The sequence below is a fragment of the Anoplopoma fimbria genome, chromosome 11, assembly GCF_027596085.1.
Source record: "Anoplopoma fimbria isolate UVic2021 breed Golden Eagle Sablefish chromosome 11, Afim_UVic_2022, whole genome shotgun sequence".
Lineage (NCBI taxonomy): Eukaryota > Metazoa > Chordata > Actinopteri > Perciformes > Anoplopomatidae > Anoplopoma > Anoplopoma fimbria.
Genome location: NC_072459.1, coordinates 17,885,182 through 17,910,892, shown reverse-complemented (window position 1 = coordinate 17,910,892; position 25,711 = coordinate 17,885,182). Strand labels below are relative to the sequence as shown.

At 40.0% G+C, this 25,711-nt stretch overlaps 1 protein-coding gene across 1 annotated transcript in view; it reads right to left on the bottom strand.

The window, feature by feature from the left end:
* si:dkeyp-72e1.9 (syntaxin-binding protein 4) overlaps positions 1-25,711 on the bottom strand; it is a gene marked incomplete at its 3' end in the record, with an annotated part of 62,271 nt that overhangs the window by 28,590 nt on the left and 7,970 nt on the right. The window contains 2 exon segments of the mRNA XM_054607384.1: positions 4,093-4,166; positions 7,980-8,147. Of these exon segments, the coding sequence (XP_054463359.1) occupies positions 4,093-4,166; positions 7,980-8,147 (242 nt within the window).

Below are 25,711 nucleotides of genomic sequence, written 5' to 3'. Positions count from 1 at the left end.
TTGCCAGTTTATAATCCACTAATGCAGCTGCAGTCAGTTGGTCAGTTAGTTGAAGATGAAGCACCACCAACCAAAACATGCTAATGAAGCTCTAGCGTAAGTTCAGACAGGAAGACAATACTCTCGTATGCTTAGTCTTGTAGTTTATTTCTCATACATCTACCATTCCCTCCTCACACATGCTCACTCATGATTTCCTCGCTGTCATTGTTCGGGGGTGTCAATCATGATATGTTTAGATCAGCTGGTCTCCTCTATACAATAGTCGACAAGATTACATCGTTAGCCTATCATCTAGCTGTTGTCTCTCTTAAATAGTATTATCTCTCTACCTTCAGTACGTTCATGCTGCTGTTTCACGTCCCACCACCACCAGTGTCTAGACTCCATTGGGGGGTTTATCTTGCTGATGCTCAGGGCAGACTTCCCTCGATAACAAATCTACCTGTAGAGTCCAACGCCAAAGACTCTGTCAAGACTTTATCATCACATATCATCTGTTAATAATAAACAAATATCTTTCCTTTATCAGACCTGCATCTTCTTATTGAACAACACCTTTAGCTGTTGGAGCAACAGAGTGACGTACGGTATCAATAGACCAATGGACTAAATTATTTCAGATCCAGTGTGGCAAGAACAGGTAAAGGTTGACCTAGACTATTCTACCAACACGTGTTCCACCACTCTGCTTGAAGTGAATACATTGAAGTGACTGAAGCCTAGCTGTTAAAGTATTTTATTTAATCATTTGATCAGGGCTCCTTCAGTGTGAGGCTGCTGTTGGCCTGTTACCACAGAGACAAAATGGTTACACTAATTGGGTCTGGAGCAAAGTGGCGCCTTAATTATGGTCTGTTGGAATAATGGGGTTATAGCGTTCCCTGTCTCAGTCATCCCTCCCTTTCTTACTCTTCTCTGAGGAAAAGACACTCTTGTTCTTTTGTTCAGCCTCAAAGCACTGTCCTTCCCGAGCCTATCTTCAGATAAGGAAAACATCACACTAATGTGTTATATAAAAGACATGCCTCTGTCCCTCCTCAGCTTCACATTTTGTTTTCCAAATCATTAATTCCTGCTCAAGATGCATCAAGGGCATGTTTCCCTCCCAAGGATTAAAAGTTCCAACACTTTAAGACCTTGTAAAGATCACAAAATCCAATGTTATGAAAAAGACACAGTTGCTTCTAAAAATGGTTTATAATAACCCAGATGATACATGGAAAATGGATTGTATTTATAGAGCGCTTTTCTAGTCTTAGCAACCACTCAAAGCACTTTACAACACAAGCCAGCTTTCCCCCTTTCACACACACCGGCTCAAAAGGAGTAATACATTTTCATACACACACACCGATATCGAGAGCAATTTGGGATTCAGTAAGATCACTTTGACATGTATCCTGAAAGGCCGGGGATCAAACCCGGACCTTCACTCTACCTCCTGAGCCACAGCCACCAAAAACAACACAGGTGGTTTATAGATTCCCACAGTGACATTTCTGGACATCAGCAGACTGAGAAGTGCTTCTTTGAATCCCACTGTGACGGAGGTGATGTTCACTATGAAGCATGCTGATGTGGTGCAGCTTTCAGCAGCATTAACGAAGAGATTAGCATGTGCTGTCCTCAGCATAGGACAGCTGGACTGTAGGCTACAGTGGGGACAGCAGACACTCTCTACTGCGGAGGCTTCCGCTGTTCCGTGCGGGGGTCTTTAGGCTTTATGTATTGGAACAGCATGTACACTTGCACATGCTCAAGTTAGACTACTATAAGCTGCTTTGCTTCTCACCTGTGTGATGCTTAAATACTGCAGTTACACACAAATGCGCACACACAAACCTTCAGCCTTTTTTGCACCTCTCTCCTCACATGCTTTGCCTGCTACCTTTAGTTTGTTATATTATCTTTACCTCCAGACATCAGGTTAATGTGGCTAAAACATAAGCATACACATCTAATGAGCATTTCCTCCTTTAATGCTTGTTTTAATGCTCCTAAGACAACTGTGATGTGTCAAACTGTAACTGTAATTGTTATTGATAGGTGGTTCATTTGACTGTCTAATGCATGTAAGTAAAGTAAAGATAGAGAGACACAATAAGTCCCACTGACCTAACTTGGAATGTAAATTCAAATTGCTTAATATTGCTGATGGACTGCACATAGGCTCATTATTCATATCCATCTATATATATATATATATATGTATATGAATTACATGATGCATTAACGTCTCAGTGCTGAATCGTTATCTTAAGTCTATGAAGGCCCATCGGGTGCTTTGTATTTATAACTCAGCACCGTCACAGAATCCATTCTTCAGAATCTTATAGTCTTATTAAAATCCCGAGCATACTGCCTACACACAGCACTGTTGTAGTATTCAAGATGGGTCCATGTCATATTGGGGTGTGGATACATCAGAGTGATATGCAGGTTTGAAAGTGCCTAACTACAGTAACTTGCTAAAGCATAGCTATCAATAGCTTACTAACAGTGAACCTGTACCATCCCATCATCATTTAGAAACAACTGCACCCCTGACAGGGTGCTAGATAATCCTTTGACTTGCTAGCCTGTGGCGTCATACTGCGTTGCTGATTGTTTTCCTCTCAGCTGGGCGTGGTTTCACAGTGTGATGCGTTGCGCTCCGTCTCTATGAACTGTTTGTCCTTGTCATGCGTAGGCCCACGCTCCACCAGTGTGATGGTGTACGGATAAAAACAACAGCAGCTCCCTGCACGCTTAACCCAGCTGAGTTAAGTGGGTTAGGGCTTTAACCACATGACCTACTTCTTCTGCTAGGCTACCACACTGATACTTAACAAGGATACCTATACTCCACAGAAAATCCCATTAAAAGTACAACTTCAATTATTTCAGCTATTCAAATCAGACTAGCTAGCGGAGGATGAGCGAGCAGAGCTACAATCCTTATGTAGTTAGTTCAAGCTGAGCATGTGGTTTGGACTACATAAATAAATGTATTTATTATTGCAAGTAATAAATGATCTAACATAGAAGACTTTTACCTATAGGATCACATTTTCATACCACACCCCTTATTCCCAAAAAGTGACAAACTTTCAAACTAACAAAAGCAGGAGCACATATATGTTGTATAGAAAAAAAGGGGGAAAAAAAGAATATTAACAAAGTAAAGTTTTATTCCATGAAATGACAGCTTCAATCTCACTAAAGACAGTCCCTCTCTCTTCATTCACTTCCTTCACTCTCTAGCTCGCTCGACCACCACTCTCTCTCTCTCTCTCTCGTTGAGCAGGAGACGAGTGGTGAATTTTGAATGCTGTGTGTACAGTAACATACAATGTGATGAGATATGATACCTTTAAATAAGCAACTGTTTGCTAGCCCTCTCATCATTACAGCTTTATAACAGCTTGTTCTGCTGCATACAGGGGAGCAAAAGTCAATTAATACTGCTTTGGAATATTTGATTATGTCAGACAATTACCATTTTAACAAAACAATGTCTTCATCTGAGCTTCATGCATTTCCATTGAAGATGTGTTTTTCATTTAAACAGTAAAAAATATTTAACTCTTACCTCCAGATCCTGTCACATCTTCTTGTCTCGACCAGTGCAACTTTAACTTTAAAGTAGATACTAAGACCTGGATGTGTAATTAGTTGTATTGGTTGATGCGTAGATTTGTCGAACCTACCTATTTGTACAGTCTGAGACCACAGCAGATTTTATTTAGCGTGGGGATGAAATACAGGCCAACATTTTATTTTATTGTGAGGAGGTTACATGTTCTCTCTGCTTCAGCGTGGTATAAGTGTTTTATTTTATTGTGAGGAGGTTACATGTTGTGAGTTTCCACTGGTTGATCCAGTTTTCTCCCACAGTCCGAACACAATTGGAGTAAGCGCTGTCTGTAAGGGTTTGTCCTGTGATAGACTGGCAACTTGTTCCCTGTTTCTAACCCAGTGAATGCTTTATATAGAGTGAATTAAAGATATGGAGAGGACAATAGTAACTGCAAGAAACACATTAGTACATGTTTTTTAGAAGAATTTCCTTCTATCTATGTTTGCTAAAGAGAAAGAAAAAAAACTCACCCAGGCCGTTCTCACAATCGGTAAACTCCATGGAATGAACAGCTCTGTCTACTCCGTATGGACCCATTAGTGTCCTGTTAGAGAGGGAGGGATGAGGAGGATGGAGAAGAGAGGGAGCAAGAGACAGGAGAGAGGAGAAAATAAGTAGATCACAAACTACTTCTGGACTTGGTTTCCCTTCAGTTTAGAAACTTCAGTTGCAAAGCGTCACAGTCAGTGTGACTACTTACTGTGAAGGAATTTGCCTATCATCTGAACATCTATTCAGTATTATATTATTTTTTACCATATTTATTATATAAACATTATCTATGTTTATTTCTTCTATACTAACTGCAACAAGACTAAATTGAAACCTATGACCAGACCGTTTATGGCCAATGCGTTAAATTGGTACAGGGATTGTCACTGGTAGAGTCTATAATGTGAACTTCTGGATATCAAAGGTTCATCTGCAATTTTGTATTGGTCCCAGTAATATGTGTTCTTAAAATAAACTAAGGTAGTATGTCACATCACATGGTTAAGTTACGTATAACATAAGAGCATGGGTGATGATGTCATACAGTTTGTTTACTGTGTTGATCATTCTTTATTTCTTACAGTTGTCATACAGTTGTCACTATTTCCTTATTGTTCTGTTTGCTTAAGGATGCACATCAGATTTATCTTTATTTTATAAATAAGACTAATTTAGGTACGTGTACATATACATTATTTACATAGTGAGGAAGCATTGCAATAGTTTTCTTCAACAGACCTGGCCGTGAATAACTAGTTCATTTTGAATATAGTTTACAAATTTTCACATTTTAAAATATTTTGATTTAAAGTAGACATTCATTTATAGTCTGATATGATGACTTTGAATTGTAAAAGTTAATTATATCAGAAGTAACCTTTCCTTTGATTTCTACTTTTGTTTTTAGGACACACTCCGGTTTAGCCTAATTCCCCTTATCCCTAATCCATCTAACATTGACTCAAGTAAAGAACATCAATTTGCTTAGACTGAACACTTCAAAAGTTGGTGTAAAATAGCATAGAATAGCATAGATAAACCACTTATATCAAAGACTACTAGAAACACTTTGTTAGTCAATTTTAGAGATTATCATGTTCATAGTTTTGGAAATCTGGAACAATGTATTCTCAGCAATGGAATTCACACTTCCCCATGTGGTTGAAACCGAACAACACAAATATTATCAATATTTCAGATGCAGATGGTTCATCAGTAGCAACCTGAGACTGCTGTCAGTGAAACAATGGGACCAATTGAGCACATGTTGAACTTCAAATGAGGACACTGTGCTGATGAAGGAAAGCAGCAGCAGAATGTACCGTTCATAAAGTCTGAAGGCATTATTCATAATACTGATGACCTGTAAACATGCTTTAAGAGAGATAGTCTCACGCTTAGCTTCCATCCATGGGCATGTCCAATTCTTTGTGCAAGCAAAGAGCACCTATTCAATGTTCACTGTAATCAATGTGTTTTCATGACAGAAAAATCATCTTAGCTCAAGATTCATTGATCACGTGATCCCAACTGAGTCATCTCCATGACAACAGAGCAAACTCCATAAGCATATTAACAGATTTTTTTCACGGCAGACATGTTGACCTTTCATAGTAAGAAAAGCACAGGTGTAACTTATAACATTAATTATGGCTGCATTCCACTTCGGGGAGGCCCTGGTACTGAGCATGCTGGCTCACTGGAATAGTTTACTGGGACACTTCATGGAACTGAGCCAATGTGAGTTTCACCTTTTCCTGCTCAGTCAAAATGTCTGCTGAGAGAAAGGTCTCAGATGAATTTAAGCCCTTTCACACTGGGAACGAAAACAAAATATAAACCCAGAAAACCAAATGGATCAGTCGACCAGTATCTTTATGACACCCACCTCAGAGAAAATCTATTGATGACATGAGCACAAGTGATTATTTTATTGGTTGGCTTATTTCTATCGGCATCTAAAATTTTCGCATAAATCAGAACAGCTGAGGAAAGAAAAGTCTGCACGGTGAAAATAGGAAGTTTGGTATGTGGTGTGGATAGGATGACAGAGAAAGATGGGTTCAAGTGTTTTATTTAACGTGCAATTTATCCACAAATGATTTGTGTTTGGTCTGAATAAAAGCAGATAAGGACTGTCATGTGGATCACTGGTTATGTTTCTGTAATACAGTTTGTAAGGTCAAGAATGAACCTTTATGCTCAAAAGTATAAATTATTTAAATTAATTTGCCAACAGATTTGAACACTGCATTGTTAACGTCATCTTGCAAAAATCTTCTTTTATATTTTCACAATATCGCTTTTTTTTTGGATCAAAAATGTCACCATCAACACCAAAACTAAGAATGAACTGCACACATCACTCCTGTGCATGCTTATGCGGTAAAGCACAATATTAAAAATAATCATCCTATGATCCTCATCGAGCACGGCTCTACAGCAACACAGTTGGAATTTTCATGGTAAATACAAAATTAAGTGATGTTTAGTACATTTCTAAAAAGCAGGTAGCAAGAAGCATGAAGCCATAAAACTGTGTAAATATCTTCTACTGTAAACATTAAATCTCACAACTTTTTTTTCTCCAGATAAACAATATGCAAACCATTACAAGCATCTTCTTTCTTTTAGCCGAATGAGAGGCTCTTCGCTCCAGTGGATCCGGCCTCTCTGAGATCGTCCACTATATTCACTCCATTTAATCAGGATGATTTGGAACCAGTGTAAACAAAAACAAGAGCCAAGATTTCCCCCTGAGTTTGTGGTCTGTCTATGCCTAAAACCTTATTTACTGAAGTTCCACTAACAACTAGTACTGTGTTGTCATTGCATAATAGTGACCAAAACTTATCTGCAACATGCTGGTTAAGAATTTTGTCATGGGTCAAGATTCCAAATGCCTCCATCAGGAAACATCTTTTACACACCCACAATAGAAATGTGTGCACACGATGAATGTGTTGACCATTAAGTAATCGTACCATGTGAGCTAAAATCCTGTTTTCCTGCTGCTTGTTGTGCCGACCCTGGTGGCCCAGCATTATCAACAAGTAGTCAGTCAATCCATTACCGCCCCAACACAACATCTGCAACTTTTTTGATAATCCATTGATCGTTGAATCAATAAAGTCAATTTCCAAGATTCACTGTGAAACATTTGACTGTTTCAGCTTCTCAAATGTGACAAATAGCGTTTTTTTTTTCTATTTCTTACATTTTTCTATTGACTAAATGATGGGAGTCCAGAAAATAAACGGCCAGATGAATTGCTCATGAAACACACCATTATTTGCAGCTCTGATAATTATGAAGCCTAATATAATATAAAACAAGTATATAGATGATCTGAATAAACTTTACAGGTTCACCATCAAAATGTCCAAATGAAAACTCCTTAAAGATGATTGACAACAGGAGGGGAGGAGTAAGCTTTGGTTAACAGCAGATCACTAACAATCGATAGGAAGTTATTCAGGCTGAGTTCATCCAGATTTCAACATTACAGCCTTTCATCTGTAAAAGTACATCTGTACACTCACTTTTTTTTTTTTTTTTTTTTTTTTAAAAGAACATTATGAATCTAGTGGACATCATCGCGACACAGACGACAGATGGAGGGACGTCTCCAGAAAAACAACAAGCTCACGACAAGCTGTAAGCAGGTCAAAGTGTTGATGTAGAATGCGATGCTCTCACCAGAACAGCCACAGGGAAACATTTCCACACAAGGCACCTCCATTAAACACCATTAAACCATAGTTTACTGTTCTACCGAACAAAAGCTGTTGTCTCCTCACACATGTCACTCGATCTCCCACAAACAGAAGCCCCACACATCTCTGCATCTCTCCACAGCGTGTACCTGCTGATGATCACGGCTCCTTTGTACATGACTGAGAAGGTTGGCATCTTGACATTTGGAGCCAGGTCTCCGGTAGGACGGTCGGTCGGTCGGTCGGTGGAGCTTCTTCCCCAGCCTTCAACCTTCCGCGAGCAGCCACATGGTGGTGTGTCTATACCCGGGGAGCTTCTGACTCCAGTTTAACCAGACATCTCCACCTTCACTCGCACATTTAATCTCTTACATAACCAAAGTCATCGAAAAATTAAAAAAAAGGGCTCAGAAAGCACCGGGGCGGTTCCTCGTACACCGACCACCGACCACCGTCACCTCGCTCCGAGTGATGGACTATTAGGGACTATTTGTTGCTGAAGTTGAATTAGAAGGAAAGGTCGGAAAGTAAGTAAGGAATGTGGAAATAATTTACCAGTTATATATATATATATTTACACACACACCACACCACACTTTCTAATTTAAATAAAAAAATATATACACACAAATGAATATGTTTTTTATTTAAAACAAATAAAAACCCAATGACAAAGATTATGATTTCACTATGAAAATGTGAAATAAAACGTTCTCTCTGTCTGCCCACTACACTAACACCTGCTCAGCCAAGCAGAATTCAAGCTGAGTTAATGCGCTCTCCATTTGGAAATAGTAATTTTAATCCTCAGTTGACATTCATTACGTTGCATTGTCATTTGTCATTCAAATCTCTGAGAAGCGTGTTGTTGTTTTTTTTTGCTCCCAGTCCAGGCTAAAAATATATAATATATATATATAATATTCATTATCAATCAATCATTTCAATATTTGATGAATACAAATGGATGAACATTATTTTTCTATAAATCCAAATTATATGATTTGAAAAATCAAACGTTACTGCTGTGGAACGTGGCGGTGATTAAGTTTTTGTTGCTAATTTTGGCTCAGTCTTGCAATTACCTTCCTATACTGAGTTATAGTGTCTCTTTCCAAAATTGCTGGACTTGTGGTTGTGAGATTATTGAAGCAGCCATGCCCATATCCAAAATTCATACATGTTATTCCTATTGTATAAAAACACTATTCCAAATCCAAAAAACTAAAGCGCTAAAACTCAAAATGCCAGGGCTGATTTTGTCCCAGTGCACTCCTGCGGGCTACTTGTTGACATCACAAGTTTGAGACTTACTTCTCTACTTCCTGGCTGTGAGAGAGGAGCTCATGTTCACAGATATTGATTTACCTTTGCTTGGCATGGAAATAACTTATTGGAATTCTTACATGTGTGAAATTCCAGCCATTTCTATTGCCCCACACGGCTCTCTACATGGCAACGTCTGAGAGAACCTTTATTGTGGTGTGTTGTTTCCCATTAACAGGAAGGAAAGCAGAAGGAGAGAAAACAATGTTTCCAACACAAGCTTATTTCAAAATATTGGATAATTTCATATCCTCAGTAACCTCAAGAAAATGATTGAACTCACAACCCATAAACTTAAATAACACAACCCAATGAGGTTGGGAACAACTGATTTAGAACAATAGCCTGTATTTTACTACTGTTCTCCGTCATTGAATGACAGGTTAACAACCTTAGTTACCTCACATTCATTTTGAACTACTTCCCATCCATACGTTTCCTATATCATCTTAGGGTATCACAGTAAATGAGCATGTGTGAATGGAAACATCATCAGAGGGACTCACAAAAAAGTTTAATCCAGTGTTATGCCAATATAAGGGGAGTTATCCGACCAAATATTTGAGAAGATGTTGCTCACCTTCATTTAAAGGTGCTAAAATGTTAAGAATACAATGAACCTGGGTTTTAGTGGAGGCTCGTGTTCCAGTGGTCTAAAAGCTGCTTCAGAACAAACACACATTCTTAATCATCCATCTAATCCAGTTCAATAACAACTGCACACGGTTTCACTAAATGTGAGAAAGACAAAATGTCAAAGTCACTGAATATTGACAGAAAATATCATCTCCTGACAGCTTTAATGCAAAACATTATCAGCCTAAACCTATACAACACCTCGGTTTTACTACAAAACTAAATACATGTGAAAATATCCTGGAATAGCCCATGTGCTCAGCGTAGCTTCATAATCCAGTAAACTTAAGTTAACGGACTGTGAAACAGTTGAAGACATACCTGGCAAAACCTAAAGGCACTTTCAGCCTTTGGAACATGTTTCTTTTTGTGGAAAAGCCTGGATATCTCACTCTCGCTGTTAACATTGGCTCTGTATATTCCCTCTCATGATGCATCACAGCTGCCAAGCAGATATGAAGAGTAACAGTTGATGAAGAGATGATAAGCTTATTGCAAAAGGATAATACACACAAATCCATATGTCACAATGTGCTAAACATAGGCCTTTGTAAGACGGCGGCTCAATTACTCCAAATAGAAAGCACCAAATATATACAAAATTTCTCCAAACTACACACATTTTATATTTTACACTATAATAAGAACAGAATTTGCCGTTTGCTTTAGCTACAACTGCTAAAGCTCCCCCTGTTTGTTTGACTCTGTTTAATTAATGTGTTTGATGCTGTATTAATTGATGGATTTTTATCTTTGATTGTTTTGGTTTTTTTGGCCACTTTCTTGGGGGACAGCAGAAAAACCTTTAAAGTCATAATTGAAGTCCTCTTATAAAGTTGTTATGGGCAAACACTTCTCAGACCGAGTAGACCTGGAGCAAGCAAAATTAGCATTCATCGAGTTGCTGTCAATAGAACAATAAATATGTTGGCTGGAAACAAACGATACTAAAGAGCTACCCACCCCGGGGATAAACAGAGGATCTATTTAGCTACTTATGCAGAGAGCTGTTGGGAACTGCAGAGCTGGTGATAATTCTCTGGGAGTGACAGCTTTCGCATTACACACAGTCATTTGATCCATTGATAATATAAAATATTAATTAGGGCAGCTTTAAAGATAGAATGAAACAATCCAATTGACTATAGATGTTTAGATGTATAACAACATCTGAATCCAAAGTGGGAGGAATTGAGCAGCTAAAGAGTCAGACATTTTTCTCAGGAGTTAGTGGAGACCAAACCAGAGCTAAAACAGAGTGAACATTGGACCTAGTTTCAAACAAACCCTAATGTTCCTCTGTGTCTGCTGAATTTGGAAATATGTAACTGTTCGCAAGTTCACCATACCAAGGTCGATGAAATATGGCCGTTGTGTTTTCATCTTCATCTGGACAAAAATTGTATAAATGCAGCTTACATTTTTATTAATTTTCTTTAGTTCTAATATAGTGGTAAACTGTTACTTATTGTAATTGATTCATGAAGGTTTTGAAAATGTCAAACCAAACATGGCCCAATAACAAACATCGCTGTTTCCACTTACACACCATTGATTCGTCTGAAGCCGGGCCAAGGTCCTGATGTTGACCCAGCTGTTGAGATTAGAAGAAGCTGGAGGCGGTCCAGCCTCTTACCTAACCAAGCAGTCTTGTACCGACTCCAGACAGTCTTTGGAGCATGGATGTAAGCTTGGCTAACACATGACTGCTGTGGTGACTTGTTGTCCCCGCTGTCATCTCATTTGGTAATACTGGCCTGTTGGGCCACATACTATACATGATAAAAAATATCCCTGGATGGACCCAACAAGGAACTTATAGGTGAAATTGGATGGAAACATATGATATGAAAGTTAGAGAATAGTGAATGAAAATTATGTGCATTCAGTAAATTTAGATTAATTCCACATCCTCAGGTCTTGAACAGCAACACTGGTGATTAGTGCCAACACTCCCTAAAGGTACAAAGTACTTTCAGCAATTCTGGACAAAGATTGTTATTGGAAATTACACCCAAACAAATCCCCCCAACAGATTCCCTCTCTATCTGTACACATCCATGGCCATGGCAGACTGGCTAGAAAAGTGTTGTGTGGCTCGGTCCGGACAGCTAGCGTGTTTGGGCGTAATGATTTTACAACCAAAGTTCATCATTTTGGTGATGTAACACCAATCCTTCTCTGAAATATCAGCACCAGGATCGACTTCACTGACGCACGCACACGCACACGCACACACACACACACACACACACACACACACACACACACACACACACACACACACACACACACACACACACACACACACACACACACACACACACACACACACACACACACACACACACACACGCACACACACACCAATACTGTTGTTACCCCTAGCTCATTTCACCATTTAGACTGGAAAAAAGATTCCAGCCTTTCAAACTTCTGAAGTAACATTTAGAAGACAGAACATAATATACTCACAAATGGACCCAGATATTTTGTTAATACTTCACAGGGTGTCTGGGAATGCGGACATATTCACACATTTGCAGTCAGTTCATAATGGGCAGACATTTAGGACTACATGTGATCTAAATGTGGGGCTGTTCTGGGATCTCCCCCACATGTGTGCTGGCAGACAGGAATCCTGCTGGAGGGGACTGATAGCCAATAGTTTACTTTGACTGATCACTACAGTCCAATCATTTGCCTCGTCTGCCAAATGTTCTGCCTCATTAAAAGGGTTACAGTAATTACTTATTTAATTGGATTGTTTGTCTGTTGTTCTCTGTAGGTTTACCCGTCCATTCTAGCAATTATTGTTTTTTTTCAACCTGAACAAACAACAGAAAGATAACCATCAGTGATATCAAATATCAATATCATTGAAAAAGACCATACAAAGTGAATCGCAGCCTTGTTTTTTTACAAAATAAAAACTTTATAAATTCGCCTTTGACACGTAGCAAATGGTTCTGTTGATTGTAAAAATGTGGCTCAGTGAAATACTGTGTGTATCATGGTCTGAAGTGTGCAGGAGTTACACATTCTTCTTTCATATAAATATCGGTTTATTAGTGGTAAATGGCATATGCATCAAATATTCATCTGAACCCAGAACTCTTTAGAGCACTCTTGTTGAAAAATTATTAAATGCTGTTACTCATTTCGATGTCTTAAACTGTTTTTCCTGCAGCTATGATCAGGGAGCATGTTTTTCCTGCAGCTATGATCAGGGGAGCACGTGTATTAGAGATAAATGCATTTATTGCTTATGGTCGGAAGCTGAACTAACTACTCTCTATAGAAAAAAAAAAAAAAAACCACATATAGCTCAATATTTGGGAGTTGCATTTGCAGTTGTGTTGTTGTTCCTTTCATCGTCCAGACAGCCTCTCTCACTCAGGACCTTAAGCCTTACATTCATCAGCAGCTTCTATTCTCTGCTATTGCAATGGTTTGCTTTGGTTTGTTTGCATGATTTTTAAATGGCAAGCCAATGTTTGGGGTAAGCCACCTAAATTCTTTCAATGAGCATTTGATTTGGGTGACTTGTGTTTACTTTGATCAGCTGCTGGATTACATAACATATGAAATCCCGCATTTTTCAAATCTAATACCTAGAGCAGCTTAGCAGTTCTTCAAAGCATCTTTGTGGGGCTTTAAAGAACTGAAGAGTGCTTTAAACCTGAACCAAAAAAGCTGAAGGCTGCAGGGTGTTGCCGTATATGCACTGATTTCACTGTTGAGGTCGTGCATTCTGTTTTTTGTAAATGAGCTTTGGGGTTCCAGGGTCTTAAAAAAATGAATTCCTTTTTATTGTGAGGAAGGTTTTTACAATAAGTGATTATTTTTTTTATATTCTTGTTGATAAAATGTTGTGTCACAATCCAATTGTAGTAATTATTCAAAGCAGCATTAACAGGTTTTATTTTCCCACTTGAGAGAAGTACAGCAAGATGAAAAGATTCATATTTATCACCCATTATTATGTTATGGTAATTGGAGGCCTCATAAGCATGCAGTAACATTACCATTCATTAGGAGCCATGTTTGGGAGTCCAATATTCACTCTCCTTTTAGCTTTGGATTGGTCTCCATCATCTCCTGAGAAAAAAAATATCTGACTGATTAGCAAGTAAATGCTTAACTTCGTTCACCAGCTCGTCTCCAACTATATTTGACTGCTGACCATTTAGTGTACAGTGGATTACTAGAGCTGCTAGAAGAAGGGGCAGCTGATCTAATTATTACAGTGGTTGTGCTTATATATTAAGGAGCAGGGGACTAGATATTTCTTAGAGACTGATGTGCGATGAAAAAAAGCTCCTCAACCTGATTGGTTGCACCTGAGCCAGGTTATCCTTCTGTTTATGGATTATTTAGTCTATGCTTACTCCCTGTCTGTTGCCAGTGTGTCTTAATAGCTCTGTGTCTAGCGTTCCAGCATTTATCTAGTGATTATCATTACCTGCTCTGCCTAATATCCTAACTGCCTTTTTGCCTCGTCCCTGTTTGGATTGTTGTCGTGGTCTGACTGCTTCCTGTGCACCAAACCTGTTTGCAAGTAAAGACTGTGTTTTATTGGAACTGTCCTGTCTTTAGTCATGTTGAGGATTTACTCTATGTTGGCTTTGGCCTTAACACTTATTTTATTTTATTTGATGCTTAAAGGCCTTGCGATCTGTTTTGTGTTAAGCAAGTATTCAAATGTACGCCGATGATTCTACACTGTATTATGCAGTAAGTACTAGTGGAGACCTTGAAAAGCTTTATCTTTAGAGTTAAACTTGGTCTGTGATTGGACAAATTAAATGGCTTGGTACTAAACATCTTAAAAAACAAAACCATTATCTGTACTTGGCCGGCGATCCTTTACAACAGGTGGATAAGGTTACATTTCTGGGATGGATGGTCGACTGTCATGGGTAGATCACATTAACATGATTCTTAGGAAAATGGGCAATGAAAATGCCCTCCTTAAGTTCCAGCACATATTCTGGGGCAAGTAGCTAAATCTTTAATTTGAAGTCACCTGGATTATTGCTCATCTGTTCGAGCTGTATCAAAACGTGTACTGAGGAAACTATACATTTTCCCAGAACGTTGCTGCAAGACTAGTTGTATAGACCACATGCATCATAAACTTTCATGTTTATCAGTAGAGAAAAGGCTCATCTTAAGCACAGTCACACTCTTAGTTATAGCAAATGTAGTTACTTTAACTGTCATTTCATCAGAAAGGCTGATGGCCAAATCATGCTACCTTGCCCAAAATCCAATGCCTTAAAAAAGACAATTTATTGCGCCATCAATCATTGAAATAGCTGCCCCCTCCTCATATCTCAATGCTATAACCAATCTTCATTCCATCATTTTCATCTAAGACATTTAAGCAGCTGATCAATAGTCCAGTGTTGGTCATGTATAATGACTGTTTCTTGGTCCCTTGTGATGGTCCTTGAGGCTTATTCATAGACTAATTAATTAAAGATGATGTAAGTGAATGCATAATGTATGAATGTCGAGAACATTTTAACGACCGCTTATTTATACAACACAATTAAAGTGAACATGAGTTGAACATAGCAACACACATAGGTTATGCTGTATGAAGTTTGGATATGATGAATATGATGTACTTGATTTCGGACCACACAAAGTCTAGCTGGTGCCATTGGAATTAGCTAATGGGGATGAATAGATATGTGCACACCGGGGGCGTGACAAATAAACACCAAGAAAAAATGCTCAATACTCGCCAGTGAATATTATATCACTAGGGCTTTTATTGTGAAAGGTTAGATCAGAAGCAGTGGATCTGGTCTGAGCTGCCTTTGGTAGGGGTTGATTGGAGTAATAAAGCTTGCCGTCTTGGTTCGGACTACAGAGCCTCCATGTTCTTGTTTCATACAAATAGGCGCAACTCAACACGTTCCATTAAATGCGATTGGTTGATGCCATGTTGAATTTGCGCTGTGCAAAATTACTCATGGCAAAAACACCATTATGTAACCAACTTGTAAAAGGCTGGTGGAAGTGTGGAAGACAGCTCATTACAATGAGCATTACTTTGCTTAAATGGCAGTAACATTTGGTGGGAGGTTGTACCATTCTGAAGCTTCCAAGTGGTGTTCCTTTTGTGTTAGAATCCAGATAATCAAATCAAGGTTACAGTACATATGTTTTAGTGTTAAAATGCAAATTTTCCCAAGCCCCTTGTAAAAACATTTCCCTGCATAACCTATGTGGGTGTCTGCATGAGTACATAAACATGTAGAAACATTATTTTATCCATAGTCAGTGTATTACCTACAGTGCCTTAGATGGCGTTCAGCATGCTCCCAGTTTGGAGAAGCACACAGGAGTGACATTACCGGCATTAAAGCTAAGCAATGTACGGGGGGATGCCATGTTAGTTTGGATCTGAAAGTTACATCTTCACAACATTCATAACCTTGTTGATTTGCTCACTTTGGTAACCTACGTCTAATTGGGCATCTTTAATTTGAGAGAAAAACAACCAAAAATAAGGCAGATGGAGTCGTTTTTAATCAATAAATAAGTGATTTTGCCTGCAAAAGAAATCTCTCTGTTGGTGCGGTCATGGCTGCCAAAAGGCATTGTAATCACAACCTTTGTCAGCTTTAAAGTTAATGGTTAAAGAGCTTTCATTTATATAGCGACTGTCTAGTCTTCGGGCCTCTCAGTTGTGATGTCGGCAACCCACAAACCCAAGAATCTGAATCGGCAACGTACTGCATACTAGTAACTAACATTGGGAAATAAATGCTGTGAATTTAAAATATTCCCCTCTGAGATGAATTGGAGTAAAAGTATGAAGTTCCATGAAATGTACAAGTCCCCCAAATTGTTACTTAAGTACAGTACTTGAGTAGCCTAAGTGTACTTGAACTACATTCTACCACTGCTAAAACAAGAGTAGAAAAATTGTTTAGAAGAGCAAAAAGTTCTCAATAAATAAAACATTTTTCTGTCAAAGTACACCATATGGATGAACCCTTGAGGGTCTGAGGTCCCACCTTTGTCTCACAAAATCCTGAAGGAAACACTCGATACACAGATGGCAGAGGCTGCTGTGATAGATGCCAACCTGCCCATCATGATCTAAACTAAATATTCATTCGTGTGCACTCACACACCGATGGCACAGCCTTTAGAAGCAAATGGGGGTCCAGTATCTTTCTGGGGATTGAACCGCCTGTCTTCCAATGGACGACCCGCTCTACCCCTGAGCCACAGTCGCTCTTAATAATCAGTCCTGAGGCTTTTGCCATTTCTCAGTTTGTACATCCTCTCTTTCTTTCCTACCATCCTCTCCCGTGTCCTAGTCCCTCCCACCTGAGATGTAAGCAAAGGAGGCGAGGAAGAGACGCGAGGAGAGAGGAAACAAGGCAAAAGGCATTTAACAAATTAAACATTGTTGCCTTGGAGCAACTTTTAAAGTAACATAAATTAAATATGACGTGTGTTATACCACTGTATTTAATATTTGATCTCTGTCAGATGAAGATAACAGTGTTCAATTCACAACTCAGCAGAATGTGACACGCCTCTTTAATTCATCTGTTATCCTGCAAAGGATACACGCTTCATCACTGCTACGACAAGCCTCCTCTCTCCTTGCTACATCTCGCCGTCCTTCAAGATGGCGAGCTGAGATTGACCCCTGGGTCAGATGCTGGATGACGGAGGGAAGAGGAGACGAGGGGGCACAAACTGAGAAACTAGAAAAGCGGCTGGTTGTGGTTATTAGCGGAAACGTCAAGCGTGTTTCAGTGGTTCAGGTCACCGAGTTCTGTTGGGAATGACACATGACTGGGACACTCTGACCATGTCATGTTCTACCTGGTTCCTGCATATCGGCAGAAATTAAGCATGTTGTGAGGATTCTAAGAGGTGGAACAGTCAGACTGAGGAGGACCTTCATGCTTGGACTCTACTGACTGGGTTGTTTTCCAGACTGCTACCAACAGTCTGTCTGGACACAGAGGCTGTGACATCCTACATCCACCTCTGTGAGGACTGCTGTGTACTAGCACTCACAACGGTGACCAGCTGAGTCCATCCTCACCATGTCGTACGCTGCTGCCACTGCCAAGGGCAGACCTTCTTAGCATATCATTCGCTCTGCAGCGAAGGTAATTGGCTGCAAGCTGCCATCCCTCAGGACCTGTACGCCTCCAGGGTCTACATTTTTGCATTGCACATATTGTTCATATATTACACTGTTGCATACAATTGCACATTCTTAATAAATATTTGCCCATTGTAAACACTGTAGAGCTCTTTTATTTTAAAACAGATATATCTTAACTGTAAATATCTATTTGAAACTCCAGATTCTTGACTTTTGCAGTACCTGTTTATTGTGACCAATTTCCCACCAAAACACAAAGGAAAATTCCTTGAATGTGAAAACCTACTTGGCAATAAAGCTGTTTCTGATGCACATTTCAGCACGACTTCAGCATGCGTCTTCACCCCCTACAAACGCACGCACACACACACACACACACACACACACACACACACACACACACACAAAGACTCACATAAACGCACACATTATCATCCCACACAGATTTATTCTCTTCTTCTATTTGGCAGCCATGGCAACAACCATTTGCCTCAGAACTTTAATCACTAAATCTGCACAGTGGGTCGTTATCAGATTATAGGATTATCCAATCCACCCTGAGAAATCAAACAAGCCCGGACCCAATCACAGAGAGACACATGCACACATTAAGGCACACGCACACATTTATAGCTCTTGTGTGAGCATGATTGTATGTGTGCATGTGTATGTCTGTGTGTGTGTGTAATAGAGAGCAATACATAAAAGGACAAAAACTAAAGACATGGGCGATCACTGTAAAGTGTTTCCAGTTACGAGGCTGCCCTCTATAGATGGGGATGAGAGGCTGCAGGTTCAGTGAACAGAAGACATTCTAACAGGTCCAGGAAAAGCACATGCAGTGTAAAAATATGAAGGTAGACTATGGAGTTGCCTGCTAAACAAAAGCAGTTATGTTAACATTCAGTGTCTTTCACTAAACTGCATTGTATGTATGTTTTGTAGCAGAGATGGGGATACTGGTGCTGAGCTAAGCGGTTAAGCAAAACCGTTACTCACAGGTCAGCAAAATGGTTGCCATGTTGGCACAGTGCAAGTGTTTTCCACGGCACAGCACAGCAAAGGAAAGGCGTTGTAAGGACGAATGACGAAGTGTTGGAGGTGTGCTGGCTTGCATTTCATCAACAGCTTACTGTGGCGGTCTCTGCTTGTTCTGTTTCTCCTTGTCTCACACAGAATATATCCACATCTGGTTATGTAGACTTCTTTTCATTGGAGAATAACACAGCTGACACAGACGCACTGCATTTTTCATTTGCAAAGTCCTTCAGATTAAAAGTATCAGCGGGAACACAGCTCTGACACGGCTGAAGCAATCAGTAAATAGAAACATAAGGCTGATCGGAGCGTAGAAGTTGGTAAGAAGCTACAAAAGCAGTGAGAGCCGGACACAGAGGCTTTTAAAAACACAGCTTTCTCTCTGGTCACCAGCACAGACAAGTTAGAGCAAGACACAGCTTTAGGTTGGCCCTGCTACTAAACAGGACCACAAATGGTAAAATGCACTTGTATTTATATAACGCCTGTCTACTCTTCTGACCTTTAAAGTGCTGTACATTACATTCACACACACATTCATACACTGGTGACAGAGGCTGCCATGCAAGGTGACATCCGCTCATCAGCCCTTCTTAACAATTCTTATAACACACGGCCATGGCACAGCCTTAAGAAGCATTTTTGGGGTTCAGTATCTTGTCCAAGGACACTTCCACAGGGGGACGGGGATCGAACAGCCGATGCTCTGATTAGTGGATGACATGCTCTATTTCTGCTCTCCTCACAACAGCACAAAGAACAGTATTATCCTAATCATAACAAAGTTGTAATCAACCATAGTTTTCTTTCCTGGATGGCACCCTGACTCTGTGGCTTCAGGCAGCATGGCCATGCACAGGAGAAGCAGGTATAGAAAAGGGATGTAGGCAACTTTATTAATCTGAGTTATGATGCTACTCGCCTTGACAAGATGTAACAAGGTCATATGAGGTACAATGCAGATGCTCTGTAAGGATCTTAATGAGCAGCAGATGGATACATATGGGATAATACTACAGTAGCAGCATTCATCAAACACTTTGGTTCACAGTAAAATATCGATTCATGTTGGATGGATGTGTACGGTTATGTTCCAGGCTGGAATATTAGTAACTAGGGCAGTGTCTGTTGAAAACATGTCTGTTCAGAACCGGCTGAATGTTTGGCCTGTGGAGAACCGCTCATACGAACAATTTCACACTCAACTCTGAGCTTTCCGAGGTCTTTATTAGTACACCTTCCATGTCATACTGAAGTTGCATCACACACCCAAGTCACAGCTACTCACCAGTGAAATACACTCTGGTTCAGGAAAAACACCAGGGGCAGACTGTATGGTAAGGCAAGGCAACTGACTGGGGGCCAAATAAAAGGGCCCCTATCAGCTATAAATTCATTATGAAGTTTATATATAAAAAAAATATTGAATTATGTTACTATTCTAACTCATTGTTCCTTGAAATAACTTACAAAGGTGTCATGACCATGGCCATGTCTCTGTTTATTCCTTGTGTCTCCTGTGCTCCCTTGTTTGGTTATCTCTGTGTGTGTCTGTGAGGTGGGTGTGTCACCCCTCCCACTCTCTCACCACACTCTTCCCTCACTCACCTAATCACCTCATCAGCACAAGCATACTCACCTGCTCCAAGCCACACCTGCCTTCTATCTACTCATCAACTCTGCAGTATTTAAACACCAGTCTCACACACACTCACTGCCAGATCGTACTCCGCATTATGCCAGACCTTCCAGCGTTATCCCCCGGACTGATTTCCCGTTGCCGACCCTGCCTGCCTGTCTGGACTTACCTGCCTTGCCTGTGCCCCGGTCAACGACTCAGCCTTCTGTCCCCGACCCCGAGTTTAACCTCCGCTTCCTCTGATTTCCGTCTGCCTGATCCCCTGCCTGTTTCCCTCTGTGAGTCTTATCCTGCCTGTCTGTATGCTGAGTTCTCCGCTTTAAATAAAGCTACAGAACTTTATCTGTCTCCTGGTCGTTCTGCTTTTTGGGTCCACACCACATTCCTTAACACAAAGGCTGCAAAGCTCTTAAAAAACATGCAACTCATCTGTATACCACCTTGTGTGTACTTCTACTTCAGAGGAAAACTACATTAACCTGACAGAGAAATTAAGCTGATTATGTCGGATTTGATTCTTCGGCCTTCTGTAGGAGAGTGTGGAAAAACAAGACTTGAAAATATCAAAGGCTTCTCCCTCCTCTGAAATATTAATTAGAAAATATAAATAAGTCTCTGGTTGCATTTGCATATTTCAAAGATAAAGATGCACCACTGCTGAGTGGTTACACAGCTGATTATGAGAAGTTCGCTTTGGATTATTTAACCATTGTTTTCCTCTGCCTCTGTTTGTTTCCGAGTAGATCTATTTAGTTATAAGTTCAAGGACATGCTGGATTTTGAAGTAGAACAGTAAAGTCAGGATGGACATTGTGTTTCATTTACTCTTGACCGTAGCATTAATCAGTACGCAAGAAGATTATGTATTTGGTCATGTGTGTGTCTCTGTGTCTGTCTGTCCAAGGCTAACCTCGCAAATACTAATAACTGGACCAATCAGTCTTATATTTGTCGGGCTCATTTATGTCTGTATGCTAAGAGCCAACAACTAAACACATCACGGTTCATTTGTAGTTGAAAGGTTTGTGCCCAGTCCGTGAGGGGATTAAGACATATCTAAATAGTTAAGCTTTGAGAATGAAAAAATGTTCTTACTCCACATGATGCTGAGAAGAATAAAGAGTTTAATAATAAAAAAAAAAATGTACAAGTTGACAAAAGATAACATGCATTAGAGATCGTGTGTGCTCTATTTAATTTCCTGTGAGTACCTGCACATCATTTCAAACTGCTACATAAGCGGATCAGAGGGAGCGTAAAATAGGAGACATGTAGTCGACGGGGAAAGTACAAAGCTGTATTGAGAATAAACTATTTCTGGTCAACACAAACAAATAGACATACAGTCTATGTATGTATGTTTGTAAAAGGTGAACACAAACCACAAGGTAACCAGATTACACTTAAAGTCGTCCCTCAGATCCTCTTACACTACCATCCACCTTGACGGTAAATGGACTGTACTTGTATAGTGCTTTTCTAGTCTTCCGACCACATCTTAACACTACCCATGTATGTTTAGCTCTACCCATTCACACCCATTATACACTGATGGTGTGTGAAGCGTGACACCTGCCCATCTATCATTCTATCTAACATTCAGACCCAATTTGGGGTTAAGGGTCTTGCCCAAGGACACATCGACATGGACTAGCCGAGCCAGGGATCGAACCCTTCTGATTGAAGAACAGCCCACTCCACCAATAAACCACAATCTTTAGTCAGCATTGTGAGTATTGAGTATTTAAAGTTTATATTTTAGAGAAAATAGATCCAAGATGAAACTGACACAAAGCCGTCTCTTACTTCAGCACCACGGACAGCGCACGATGGACTCTCTGCTACTGTGGAATGGAGAGGGAGGATGGCAACTTAACAAGAGGCAAGCATTTTGATAATTTTGTTAACAAAGGGAAACATAATGTAAACACATTTGCCTACCTTAAGCAGACGGTAGAACGCCACGGGTGGTCTTGAGCTAAGGATTTGTGCAAATTACATTACATTACATTACATTACAGTCATTTAGCAGACGCTTTTATCCAAAGCGACTTACAGGAAGTGTATTCAACATAGGTATTCAAGAGAACTACTAGTCACCAGAAGTCATAAGTGCATCTCCTTTCTTAAACAAGCATCTTAAAGCATAAGCCAGAGCAAAAGTATAGTGCAGAGGCAAGTTACTACGAAAACAATAATTGCAACAGACTAGTCCGAATATAGTAAGTGCTACAAACTACTACGAATAGGATAAGTGCAGTAAACAAATACAAATTCAATAAGTGCAGCGAACTGATACAAATACAGTAAATTAACTCTCAGGATGAAAAGAAAAGAAAATCTCCAGAATGTCCTGGTGCATATGCAGCGAGGCCAAGCCATCCTCATTGTCTGATACTGTCGTACAACACTTTTAAGTAACTCTGATGTTAACCCACCTGTGTCTATTATTAGACACTCAGAGCAACTGACGGAGTGTAAAGAGCGAGACAGTCCACACAAGGCGGCCAAGAGGGGAGGTGGACAGGTCAAACAAACACAGGACTGGTTCAGGAGACCGCTGTTAGCGTCTAAAAGTAAATGGTGACATAATGGTCATGTGAGTAGTTAGTGTCGCCATTATTCTGACTCACATGAGTCTCTAGTCACGTGACCTGTTGGTTTCTTTCTAGTCACTTGAGTTGTTAGTCAGTCAGGTCATCCTTAACTAGCTCTTTTCCTAAACCTAACAGAGTTTATTCTGAAACTGACACGCCGTCCCTGCCACGTCCAAAACTGACCCGAGAGAAGCACCTAGAGCACCATGGTTTGAAGAGCCACTGACCTGGCATGTGTGTTTGTCAAGTTGATATTGTGTTTGCAAAGCCAGGTGTGTGAGTCTCTTCTGTGGGACTGTTTTGTGCAGCAAGGTTTTCATGCACCAGAGTGCGGAGAACACGCTCTCTGACAAGGCCAAGGAGATGGACAGGCTAAGACGCAGCTTGAGGAGATTTTCGAGGAAGAGCCCTCTTGTTTGAATGTGCAAGTTGAACAAGTATACACAAGTTCTTGAACAGTGCAAAAGTCCTCCTGCTGCTTTAGGTCCCCCAGCATCATGCACTGCATGTGCAGACTAGATACATAAGGCAGCTGAAGAGAGCACAGGACTGCCTCTCTGTCAACCGAACCCTCTGCAGCAGCAAGCTCTGTTTCTTCACAGCATGAGGCAGTTGCAATGCCCCTCTGGTCAAATCGGTGCTCTATTTCACACTGCACAAGATTCTCTGTGATGCCACTCCTTTTGTTGGGTCCGGGTAAGGGTTGCATAGGGCATGTAACCATTTCACTTTTCAGTGTAGCAAATTGAAATGACAGGCGGGTTCTAGCGGTGGGGGAAGGTCATCAGGGCTTTGTAGTCGCCCATCCCTGAAAATGTTACATAGTGAACAGCAGCACAGGAGCTACCAGCGAAGTAAGCAGGTTCCTTTGAGTTACATTATGATGCTTTCATGCTTGATTCAGTAAAAAAATGAGAATAAGGCAAAAGTGAATCATGACGTTATCATGATGTGTTCAAAATGTAATCTTGTGATGTGTTCTTGTTGAGAAACTAGTTATTAGAGATGAATTATGAGCTGTTTAACTTCCTAACACTAGCTTTAAGCAGTATATGTAACATTATTAAAACTACTAATGAAATACATTCAATTATTTTCTAATAATTGGAATTGTCTGCAAATAACCGCTGTAGATGTCTAAAACAAACCAAATAGAATGTACAACGGCCAATATGGTTCATCAACGCTCAGCCATGGAAGAGTGTGCTCCCTTTAGTACTTAATCAGCCTTCAATTGAATGAAAGGCATTGAGCTCATGTCAGCAAATTACAACTGTTAGGTCACACACCAGCAGCACACTAACATCCTCTCACTTGAAAATGAAGCAGAAGAACAGGACAGGAAGTGTCTGACAGGTTTGGCATTCCTAAACAGACACAACAGACCACTCAGCTAAGTAAGCAAACATCAATAGGTGGAGGGGGAGAGAAAAATAATCAGCAACAAGCAAACTTCCCTGGAGGCAAATCCAGTCAGCATCTTGCTTCAGGATCCACATCTTCTGTGGAGAGAAAATCAAACCCAAAGAAGTCATTCCAAGCCAATCGATCGTGACCACAGGGAACGAGGACGAGAGGAGTCGATAAGAGGGGAATTGGAATCCCATTACTGCGAATTGATTTTACCTGACAAGGAAGAATGGAGCTGATTCTCACAGTGTCTGTTAAGAGTCTGCAAAATGTCAGAGACAACTACAGAGGGAGATAATAATGCAGCAGTTTAGAGGGATTCGGGGCAGTGCTGAAGAGCCCCATAAAGCCTTTCAGACCTGGGTGTAAATGGGAACCATGTTTGACATGAATGTCATTTTTGTGGTGTAAAAAAAAAAAAAAAAAGAAGGATCACAGGGTGGGTGGGTTAAAAAAAGGAAAAAGAAGCAACATGTCTTTCAAGAAAATGTCCTGTTATCTACACTCAGAAGAAGAAGACAGAAGATAGTTTCTCAGTTGGTGTGTAGTTGTAGATTTATTTTCCAGCGTCGCACATTTTGCATACTAACAGACATGGTTTGTAAAGAGTTAAACAAAAAGACACATTGCTGTTGTTTTTCAATTTGTAATTTCAATGCTTTCAATTGCATTTTGCATATTTAAACATATATTTTAAGGAAAACTTGTAATAGAAACAATAATTGTCTTAAGTAGTTAGTGATTCATGTTATCAATGGAAGTAATCATCTGAATTCCATGGTGATATCCATTAGTTTCATGGTTTACCCTGTTCATCTTTAGTAACTCCGCTTTGAATTTGAAGTTGAAGATGAGTTGGATGCAGTTGTACAGATTGTTATATGTCAGCTTACATTAAAATCTACTCTTAAAACTGCTAACGTATATTCTGTGAGGACTGTGAATCACATTAGCAGGAACCATAAATCAATCAGTACTGTTTACAGCAAAACAACCAACAAAAGCTGAGTAAACCTTCATGGACAACAGGGACAAAATGAGGCAGAAGACACAACTTTATTTAAATGGCTTATATACAGC